This window comes from Archocentrus centrarchus, chromosome 2, assembly GCF_007364275.1.
Source record: "Archocentrus centrarchus isolate MPI-CPG fArcCen1 chromosome 2, fArcCen1, whole genome shotgun sequence".
NCBI classification, from domain to species: Eukaryota; Metazoa; Chordata; class Actinopteri; order Cichliformes; family Cichlidae; genus Archocentrus; species Archocentrus centrarchus.
The window spans coordinates 21,597,056-21,608,624 of record NC_044347.1 but is presented as its reverse complement, the minus strand read 5'-3'; the positions used below and the strand labels follow the sequence as shown (position 1 = coordinate 21,608,624).

General features: G+C 43.8%; 1 protein-coding gene across 2 annotated transcripts; it reads left to right on the top strand.

The window, feature by feature from the left end:
- The first annotated feature begins 436 nt into the window (after positions 1 to 436).
- cyyr1 (cysteine/tyrosine-rich 1) lies at positions 437 to 11,439 on the top strand. Of its 2 annotated transcripts, none has more exons than XM_030753832.1 (4): positions 437 to 518; positions 3,548 to 3,647; positions 5,098 to 5,261; positions 10,384 to 11,439. In XM_030753832.1, exons 1-4 carry the CDS (start codon positions 437 to 439, stop codon positions 10,515 to 10,517), a joined length of 480 nt encoding a protein of 159 aa, XP_030609692.1. In that variant the 3' UTR covers positions 10,518 to 11,439. The 2 variants fall into 2 exon arrangements, with proteins under 2 accessions (XP_030609692.1, XP_030609700.1); XM_030753840.1 differs by lacking the exon at positions 437 to 518 and adding an exon at positions 3,342 to 3,429 and having other exon boundaries at positions 10,384 to 10,517.
- Positions 11,440 to 11,569: the final 130 nt, after the last annotated feature.

Genomic DNA, 11,569 nt, shown 5'->3' with positions numbered 1-11,569 from the left:
ATTTCGATTTTTAAAAATCGCAAAAATTTATTAATTTTATTTTGAAAGTCTCGACCAGAAGCCTTTATATATAGTCTGTCTCTGTCTCTCTCTCTAGAGTGAACTCGGCATGGTAATTTGAGAGAAAGGGGGACGGCGAGGGAGGGCAGGCCAATTAAAACAAACGAAAAAAATGTCTTAGCGATCAGTCGGAGGTGTGAGAAGCAGACGCAGCAGAGCAGGAAAAGACGCGCACACGTGGAGGAACGAACCGAGCGCTTAAACAAGTACCCAACTCACTGCTGTCTGTTTAAGGGGAGTGAAGGGATAAGGCAATGCTGCTGGAAGAGCCATATAAGTGAGGAGAGCGAGCAGAGTAAAGGGGCGCTTTCTTTTTATTTTTTATTTTTAATATTGTCATTTATTGAGAAAGGAAGCGCAGGAGTGACAGAAGATTATGGAAAACCCCTGGAGGAGGAGGAGGAGGACGCAGGCGGTGAGATGGAAGTTGAACTCGTTGCTGCTCTGTTTATTCACCGGTGAGTTTCTGTTTAATCGTTTTAAACACTTTCACGAGCAGGATGCGTGTCCCTGTCACCTATAAATTGGCTTTAGTGGCTCCTCTTTGCTGGGAAACTTGTAGGGAGTGAAGGAAACAATATTTAAAGCGCAAACACATTTGGGGATTTAGAAAGATCTTCCAAATCAGACCCAGTCAGGATCTGCAAACTGCTACAAACTTTTCATCTGAGTAAAGTCTGCCTTACAGTGCTGCTGTGGATGGGGGCAGGGGAGAGGGCCGGCAGGAGGGCTTGGTGTATGTATTTGAGAGAGAGAGAGAGAGAGCGCAAGAAAAGGGGTGGGGGTGAAGGACATGGTGCTATTGTCTCCCAGCGTGTGGAGAGACAGGAGCCAGGACCTCAGAGGACCACCCAGACTGAGCACAGCAGAGGTCTGCAAGTGGGACCTCCTATTGACTTGACATGGAAGTATTTTATTCAGGGAGGCGGTGTGAAATTAAAAGGATGTGTCACCGCCATAAAGAAAACATCCATCAAAACTTTGAGCTCTAATGACAGGAGAAAAAAAAAAAAAAGGCTTAACTGATTTGGAAATCCAGACTATAAGACCTTCATCTTTCTCCACTGCACCCCCCATTTTATTAAGTTCTTTATAGTAATGAAAAGTAATGAAAAGCCATCACTCTCGCATCTACTTTCTCTCCCTCCGTTTGAACCCGAGCGTGGAAATGTGTGCATATATATCCCCTCGGGCAAACACAATTTGAACGTGAGTGATTGCTGAGAGAAAGCAGACCCGCGTATGCACACAGGCTTGTTTTCTTTTTTTTTTTTTTTGCTGCGTCCTTCATCTGAATTGCGTCCCTGGCGCGCTCTCGATTGTGAAAGACTCCAACCTTCTGCGTGGAAAAACGCAAATGCTGCAGCTCGCAGAGAGCCTCGGGATGAAAAGGGCTCGTGTCGTGGCAGCAGGTTGAGACGAGTACACAGAGAGGCACAGCTGTGTGCACAATGCTTTTGGCTGCGCGGTGGGGGGGGGGGGGGGGGTAATAAACCACACTAGTCAAACACACACACACACACACACTAAAGAGATCCTGCTAATGTCACTGGCTCACATCGGTGTAAAATCATCACTCTGGATCATGGATTGCGTCGGTGCGCGAGCAGCAAAGCTCTGAAATCATCTTAATTTGATCCCCCACACAAACACTCGTCCCTCGTACTGTATCTTATTCTAATGATCTCCCACTCAGAGGGTAATTAATTCAGTCGGTGGATTGCAGAGACTCACGAGCTTGTGCAAATTTAAGAGTGCACGATCTCGAGCGCTCTTTAAAGTAGCCTCAACCGGCTCTCGAGGAGGACTTCAGCAGTGTGGCTCTTCTCATAGCTGAGGGGGCTCGTGGGAACTAGATCCTTAAAGGACTGGCTAAAATCAGATTTTAGAGGTTGAAACATCATGACTTTTTTTTTAGTCTTCAGTGAGGTCCCAGAAACACTGGAGCCTATGCTTTCCATAATGCAGTCCATGCTTTATGCTTCATTAGTAACAAATGTGTTCTTCTAGCAGTTTGCAGTCTGAGTCAGAGCCTGACGGGCTGCAGAGATTTCTGTTTTCTTGCTGATTTCTGATCAGCTGAGGAAAAAAAAAAAAGGTTTGCAAACGACTCAAGTGTGCAAAAGCTCCACTGCTAGGCAATCGATGTCATTGTAGCCTCGACAAAAGAAACTGATAAACTTGTAGCCGGTTATTCTATTGAATTGGATTATCTGGTACTTGTTTTCAAGTCTTTCTGTGCCAGTTCTGCATAGGTTCCTTTTAAAAACCGCCCCACATTTCAACAGTCCTGAGAATTGAGCCTTATGTCGCTTTGTCTCGTGTTGCATACCTGTACACGTGCTACAGAGTGGAGCGCAGCATTAGAAAAAGTTTATTTTAGAGGAAAGAAACTCCCGTCGGAATCAGCTGCGAATTTCTCGCAGCAGCCCCTCCCAGAGAAACTCACATTTAGCAGTTCCATCTGTTTTTTTTTTTGTTTTAATATTGCACGATATAGGTGATTAACATGACATAAGGACTAACACAGTAGAAAGGTAGTTCCGGTTCCAAATTAGGCGCTAGATTACACCCGGCATCAGTCCATCATGATGCATACTCACCAAGATTTTACGCCGGTTGCCCTTCCTCAAAACCTCCCCATTTACCCAAGCTTGGGATCTAAATTTAATATCAGCGTCTTACCGTCACATCATCATATGAAAAGCGTTACTTTTTTTTTTTATGCTGTGTCACAAATTTGCCCGTCATCCTCTGATCAGTCCACAGTGTTTGATTCAGGAGACGTGGGCTGTTTGGGCGCCTCAGTCAGCCTGCATGTGGGAAAATAAACCGTGCACGTCTAGTTTTAATGGAGAGATGCTGAACAGCGTGTGGCCTTCGTATTTTTATGTGATCGGGAGGCTCTCCTTTTGATGGCGTTTTGTAATTGTGACATTTTTCTTTGAAATCGACGAGTGAATTAAAATGTCCTTTTTGAGTATCAAAGCATTGACTCACTCGCCTGTCCCCGCTGGCTGATATTAAAAAGTGTTATTGTGGTGCAGGCGAGCAGGGTTGGCTCCGATGTACTGAAACAAAACCCAGGCTTCCTCTGTGAGCTGACTGGGGAGATGTATATGTTTTTCATTTTCTTTTCCCCAAATGTTCCACAGGTGTCGATGGCTTCTTTTTTAGCCCAGGCGGTGCCTTTAAATCTGTCTTCAAATGTATAAATAGAAGCCGCCAGTTGGAGGTTGTGTGCTTAGAGGTTAGTTCATAAGAGGTTTCATTATAGTGTTGAAGGTTTGTTTGTTTTTTTTCATGAAGGAAAAGGATGTAAAATGTTGCCAAGACCTGACTGGAGAGTTTCTTTAAGAAGTTTTTTAGGTATACACAGGCTTCACTCTTCTGTCCACCAGCACTTCTTTCATATGTACCACAGACTTGTAACATCCTGCGTTAGCCATCTCTAAAGAGTGTGTGGCTGTTTGTGTGTGTGTTACAGGTGGTAGTGAGGCCCAGTGTGAGGGCTGTATAGAGTACTGCTGCGATGGGTCGCCGCCTTTCTGCTGTTCCTACTACGCCTACGTGGGAGATGTCCTCTCGTAAGTCGACACGCACACGCACAACCATGTTTAGCCGAGATCTGCTCTATTGCTGGGACACAGAGATGTCAAAGACAGAGCTGCTGTTGCACCTCTTTCTCGAGTATTTAAGGTTTCTTCCCGTTCTGGTGCTGTTCTCTGTAGTGTTAAGACTGCAGCTCTCTGCCATCGCCCTCTCCTTTGTGTGTCTAAATAGAGCTGATAACAAAATACAGGTGTAGCCACTGGCAAATCTGTCAGACCCTTTCATGAGGATAAATTAGGGACTGACTCGAGGTCTCAGTGTAGCTCCCCAGCCTTGGTTGCCAGGAAGCCACAATTATCTCCCATCTCTGTCAGATCATGGTCAGATTACATGTGTTATGTTGGATCCCACTGGAAATAACAGAGCAGAGCACATTATCTGAAGTCTGTGTACTGTGTTTTTTTTTTCTTTTTCTTTTTCTTTTCTACCACCATAAAACAAAACAAAAAAAAAGGTGAATAAGAGCTTGAAGTGTTTGGCTATTTTGGTGCTAAAAGTGTAAAAAAAGGAGGCCGATATTTAATCTGCTGATGAGTGAGAGATTCAGTAAACGCTGGCTGAGAAAGCCCTCAGTATTTGAATCTCTGACTGGACTCTGCACTTCCTGTTCGGCCTGCGTTTAAAGTGTGGAGGTGATTTAAAGGAGAGACAACTAATTCAGATCCCAGCTGTTCAGAAGACCTTCAGTCAATCTGCACAGCACAGCTGCTTTAGCACATCACATGGGGACCTGTTGGCACTTCCCTTACCTTTATGGCCAGTTTTAAATAATGATGTCACTCTGTGTGTGAGTGGTCCCTGTAAGTCAAAAGCTCAGGCCTCAGACTGGTCTAAAAAATGCTTTTGGGACCTTTTCCCTTTTTCTTGGCTCTGTATGATGTCAGTGAGAGCAGATATCCCTAATATGGTCATCTCAGTTCAGATCTTTTGTTTACAAGGGGCAGCCAATCAGAAGTAAGTTGGGTATAACATGTCCCCTTATATAGACAGGTGACCTGTCCAGGGCGGACTCAGCCCCTCGATAGGCTCCAGCCCCCCACCCTCTTCCTCTGAGATAAAGTCACGATTAAGTAATTGTATCATGTTACTTGTATATTTGTACTAATCCCATTGAATAACCTCTAATGGCTTGGTTATGTTGCGAATTTGCAAAGCAGCCTCGGGTGACATGCTGACTCACGCCGACCACAGAGATGGAAGAAACCTGTGAATGATGAGTCCTTTTTCTATTTTACAGCGCCAGCTCACAGGATCTTCGGCAGTCACGTGCTCACAGGCGCACAGATATCACACGCAGCTGAGTTACATCAGATGCCGCAGTTTATCTCCATGGCAGCACCTTAGAAGTATTGGTAGTATGTCTGTTGGAGACAGCTGCCTCCTTTCACACTTGTTTGTGTGTGTGTGTGTGCTTGTGTTTTCCAGGGGCACTGCCATCTCCGGTATTGTTTTTGGCGTGGTGTTTTTGATGGGAGCGGTGGCAGCTTTGTTCCTGTGTGTGTGCATGTGCATGAAGAACGGGCGGGGTGCGCGGGTCGGCGTGTTCAGCACCTCCTATAACATCAGCACCGTGACACAGGGCTATCCAGGTGGGACAATATACACAACCACACATTTTCAACAATCCCTAACAACCATCATTACTATTAAATAAATCAAGTTACTGGGATTTTAAGGACAGCCAAAAAAATTTTCAAGACAATTAGTCAATCTATTGGTATCAGCATTTACGATAGTGGATAAATGAAAAAGTAGATGGGTGAAACATCCTTCAACCAGGTCACAAGAGTTGCCCTCTGGTGGAGTGCTCTCCACACACACCAGCTGATCCTAGTAGGATCAGGCAGAGCGTAAACGAGTAAATAAATAGCTGCATATGACAGATGTTAGGGAAATCTGTTTAATGTGTCTGAAAGAAAAAAATTAATTGGCTGATACACTATATTGCCAAAAGTATTTGCTCGTCTGCCTTCACATGCATCACAGGGTTTAATATGATGTCGGCCCACCCTTCAACTCTTCTGGGAAGGCTTTCCACAAGGTTTAGGAGTGTGTTTATGGGAATTTTTGATCATTCTTCCAGAATAGCATTTGTGAGGTCAGACTCTGATATTGGACGAGAAGGCCTGGCTCGCAGTCTAATTCATCCCAAAGGTATTCTGTCAGGTTGAGGTCAGGACTCTGTGTAGGCCGGCCAAGTTCTTCCAGAGAACACGTCTCCACTGCTCTAGAGTCCAGTGGCAGCGTGCTTTACACCACTGCATCCAACGCTTTGCATTGCACTTGGTGATGCAAGGCTTGGATACAGTTACTTAGCCATGGAAACCCATTCAGTGAAGCTCTCTGCGCACTGTTCTTGAGTAAATCTGAAGGCCACATGAAGTTTGGAGGTCTGAAGCAGCTGACTGCAGAAAGTTGGCAACTATGCGTCTCAGCATTCACTGACCCCGCTCTGTTGTGTTTTTCATGGCCTACTACTTCGTGGCTGAGTTCCCAATCACTTCCACTGTTATAATATAATTATAATATGCATCCTAAGTGGCATCCTATCATGGTACCACACTGGAATTCACTGAGCTCCTGAGAGCGACCCATTCTTTCACTTATTGTTGTAGAAGCAGTCTGCATGCCCAGGTGCTTGGTTTGATACACCTGTGGCTGCGGAAGTGATTGGAACACCTGAATTAAATGATTTGGATGGCTGAGTGAATACTTTTGGCGATATAGTGTATATACGATTTTCAAATCACCAAATATTGGTATTAGTTGGACTCTTCTTATTATCACGGACTGACCAAAGTTGGGATATTTCCTGAAAGAACAGCAGGACACAGAACCTGTGGGCTGCATCTACCAATCATCTGTAAATTTATTATGGTAGCCACTGATCCCAGCTTTGGGCTGGTTCTAGATTGGTACAGGAACAAAACTACAGTGGCTTGCAAAAGTATTCATGCCCCTTGAACTTTTCCATACAACCACAAACATAAATATATTTCACTGGAATTTAATATGAAAGACCAACACAAAGTGGTATACAATTGTGAAGTGGAAAGAAAATTATACATGATTCAAAACATTTTTTTACAAATAAAAAACTGAAAAGTGCGGTGTGCAAAAGTATTCAGCCCCCCTGAGTCAATACTTTGTGGAACCACCTTTTGCTGCAATTACAGCTGCATGTCTTTTAGGGTATGTCTCCACCAGCTTTGCACATCTAGTGACTGAAATTTTTGCCCATTCTTCTTTGCAAAAGAGCTCAAACTCAGTCAGATTAGATGGAGAGCGTTTGTAGCCCTGGCTTTATGTTTAGGGTCGTTGTCCTGCTGGAAGGTGAACTTCCGCCCCAGTCTCAAGTCTTTTGCAGACTCCAACAGGTTTTCTTCCAAGATTGCTCTGTATTTGGCTCCATCCATCTTCCCATCAACTCTGACCAACTTCCCTGTCCCTGCTGAAGAGAAGCAGCCCCAGAGCATTAAGATTAAGATTAAGATAGTGTTTATTTGTCACATGCACAGTTATACACAGTACAATGCACAGTGAAATGTATTTTGTACCTGCAACCATATATACACACACATATAAATAAGAAGAAGAATAAAAATAAAAAAAAGTAATTCACACTATACACTATACTCTATATACTATACACTATACACACTTTTATAAATTATAATATTTACACTGTGCAATAATGGTCCAGTTAGGGCTCAGAGTTGAGCAGACGGATGGCTTGTGGGTAAAAACTCTTCTTCAACCTTTCAGTCTTAGCCCTCAGGCAGCGGTAACGCCGGCCTGATGGGAGCAGGGAGAAGAGAGAGTGTCCGGGGTGGCTGGGCTGTTTTAGGATCTTCATGGCCCTCAGCCTGCACTGCTTGGTGTAAATGTCCTGCAGGTTGGGGAGGGTGGTTCTGATGGTCCGTTCAGCTGAACGAACCACCCTTTTTAGGGCCATGAAGTCCTGCTTGGTGCAGTTTCCCATCCAGGTGGTGATGCTCCCACGCATGATGCTCTCGATGATGCAGGTGTAAAAGTTCCTGAGCACCTTGAGTGGGAGCTTGAAGTCTCTCAGCCGCCTGAGGAGGTAGAGACGCTGTCTGGCCTTCTTCACAGTGATGTTTATGTGATGAGTCCAGGACAGGTCCTGTGAGATGGTCACTCCCAGGTATTTGAAAGTGTCCACTCTTTCCACCTCAGCACCACTGATGACAAGTGGATGGCAGTCCCTCTGCTGCTTCCTGCTGAAGTCCACGATCAGTTCCTTTGTTTTGCTGACGTTGAGCAGGAGGTGGTTCTCCTGGCACCAGTTCTCCAGGTGGGAGACCTCTCTCCCGCCTGGAGAGAGGTCTCCCACCTGCACTAACTATGTCATCTTTACTAACAGCATGATGCTGCCACCACCATATTTGACAGTGTGGATGGTGTGTTCAGAGTGATGTGCAGTGTTAATTCTCCGCCACACATAGCGTTTTGCATTTTGGACAAAAAGTTCAATTTTGGTCTCATCTGACCAAAGCACCTTGTTCCACATGTTTGCTGTGTCCCCAACAGCTTCTGGCAAACTGCAAACAGGACTTTTTATGGTTTTCTTTTAACAATGGCTTTCTTCTTGCCACTCTTCCATAAAGACCACATTTGTGCAGTGCACGACTAATAGTTGTCCTGTGGACAGATTTCCCCACCTGAGCTGTGGATCTCTGCATTTCGTCCAGAGTCACCATGGGCCTCTTGGCTGCATCTCTGATCAGTGCTCTCCTTGTTCGGCCTGCAAGTTTAGGTGGACGGCCTTGTCTTGGTAGCTTTACAGTTGTGCCGTACTCTTTCCATTTCCGGATAATGGATTGAACAGCGCTTTGTGAGATGTTCAAAGCTTGGGAAATCTTTTTATAGCCTAAGCCTGCTTTAAACTTCTCCACAACCTTCTTCCTGACCTGTCTGCTGTGTTCTTTGGACTTCATGATGCTGTTTACTCCCCAATATTCTCTTAACCAACCTCTGAGGCCGTCACGGAGCAGCTGTATTTGTACTGAGATTGGTTTACACACAGGTGGACTCTTTTTAGTCATTAGCAGTCATCAGGCAACTTCTGAATGCAATTGGTTAAACTCAGAGAAAAGGGGGCTGAATACTTTTGCACACTTCACTTTTCAGTTTTTTATTTGTAAAAAATATTTTGAATCATGTATAATTTTCTTTCCACTTCACAATTTTATACCACTTTGTGTTGGTCTTTCACATTAAATTCCAGTGAAATATATTTATGCTTGTGGTTGTAATGTGACAAAATATAGAAAAGTTCAAGGGGTATGAATACTTTTGCAAGCCACTGTATATGCTGGACATGCACACTAGTACTGTTATAACTGTCAGTATGACGGTCGTCAATGTTGGCCAGTAATGAAAGTGGTACAACCTCATTAATCAAACATTTAAGGATATTTAGTTGATAATTATCAGTAATAATTGCTTACATGGTAGCATTAAAAATGAGTCATTCATTAATAAAATATTTATTTTAATATATTTTAATATTATAATACAACATAACATTATAATAATCATAGTTTTTAAACCACAGGCATTTTCCTTTAATGTGATGTTCATAAAGACTTTGCTTTATTATTTGTAACAAAGTTATCATATATGAATATATTATTATTATAAATATGTATATATAGTATAGTTTTTCAGGAAATAATTTCAGTAATTCATTTGCATCTACATGATGATATACACACGCAAAGGAGGCTGCTGCACCAGTTTTGTTGTGGTGAAACCTCATCTCCTGTCCTCAGGCAGCACCTGAAAAGAAAACGGGGAAAAAAATGAATCCAAAGGGCCCACTAACAATTTTACCAAGACCACTATTGAATCATTTTAGACAAATAACCGCGTTTTTTTTTTTTTCTAAAACTTTTAGTACCTGTTAGACCCTATGCTTCTTTTCTCCCCACTCTCACGTCTGATACACTCTGTTCCTACTTAAGGGGAGAAAATGGCAACAACGTTTCCACGCTGTTCTCATGAGGTACATTGTCTGCACATCATTGTCTGTGTCCTGACACTCTCCAGCCTCAGGAACGCTGCTTTTGATTTTTGATTTCTTTTTTTTTTTTTTTTTCCCCTCTGGGCCTCATCATTTATTTATCATCTTTCATTCTCCTCTGCGTATCGCCTTCATGCTACATTGGAGGAGAGCTCGCCGTGCTGCCCTGAGGCTCTGATCATGTTTCATGAATACGACACGATGCATGTACTGTATGACCAATGTGTGCTTATTTCCTCATGTCTTCACACTGGGTGTGAAGAGGGCTTGCTGCTATTATTTTTCTACTCCAATGCCAAAAAAAAATATTAATTTTTTTTGTAGTTATTTTCCATATCAGTACTAGATATTTTAAAATAAAGCTCCTACTCACGACTATGTGACTGTATGCTGGTTTCTGTATTCTGTCATACCTGCAGCATTTCCATTTCTGGCCTCCTTCAGTGTGGGCTCCACAGAATGCGGTTTCTCAATGTAACCACTAGAGGGTGCAGCTGCCCTGTGAAACCTGTAGTAAAATTGGGGCAGGCGTCCTGAGCTTCAATGTGCCTCATTCCCATTAAATATGGAAGAAATGTGAAGCTTGTAATCATTACAGAATAGCTGAATGCTTTTGACCAACATGCATACTGATGTTTTTTTGTGAATTTTCTTCTCGAACTCAGGTCCCCCGCCTCCATACACCTATGACTGTGAGATGTACCCTCCATCCCTTCACCCCCCGCCCTACACCCCAACACAGCCTAGATCAGCGAACTACTCCCCACCTCCTCCTTACCCCGGCTGCACCCGAAAGTGAATCCCTTCTGCGCTGAACGTGCACCGGCCAGCTCGGGTGAAGCCGCCGTGGCCCAGATTCTCAGACACGGAGACGCCTGTGCATCCCCCGAACTCTAAAGCAGAGATGGCGCAATTTGGGTGTGACCACCAAAAATTACCACACTGAAAACACAAACATAACCGGCAGGCCAGAATACCCGGTTCAGCTTTCCTGCATTTCTGCCGCTCTGGAGTTGAGGACACGGTGGGGAAGTAATTATTTAGCAAAATGTGGGTCAAGCTGGCCAAAGAGCCTCATCTCGGCTGATCATAGACTTAACAGTCAGCAGCCCTGCTGGCCTGCAGCTGGCACTTCTTGCCCGCTAATAACCGATATCCCTTATCCGTCCCCACCTGTGCACATCAGAGGCAGCGCACCGCTCAAATGATCACTTTTGTCAACACGGAGGGGAAAGCTGGCATCACTTGAGGCAAAAAACACAGACACAGTGGAGACTTTGGTTTTGCAGCCCTCCAGTTTTTTGTTTTTGTTAAATTAAATGTGATTAAATGTGTTTTAAACAAGTCAGGTCTGGACCTGCCTGTCACACACAGACTTGAATATAACTCATAATAATGCCAATCTTAATAGAATGGATGGCTTGAAATGACTCGTCAGTAAATGAATTGTTTATTTTTAATTGCCTTACTTGAAGCAATGTGGTATGAACTGGGTTTTGTTGTTTAAATTCTTGAACTAAAATGGTAACACGTTGATTGTGGAATTACACCTGAAGGCTGACTTAAAAAGATTTGAATCTAAAGTGAACGCAGCCACAGCACAATGAAGTCACTTTCCCGGTCCTGACTGTGAACGATGGGAAGGATTTAACCATGTAAATATTGAGATAAATAAAGTGCTTCTTTACTGTTGTCGGTGTTGTAAATAAAACGTGTTTTTTAAGCGCAAACATGAACTCCTGTATCCCTGTGCCCGTGTGATCAATAATGCACACCCTCGAGTGCGCGCGCGTGTCCTTTATGACTGTTTTCTGCTTTAAAATTAAAAGAGTACATGCGCGCGCGCGTGAG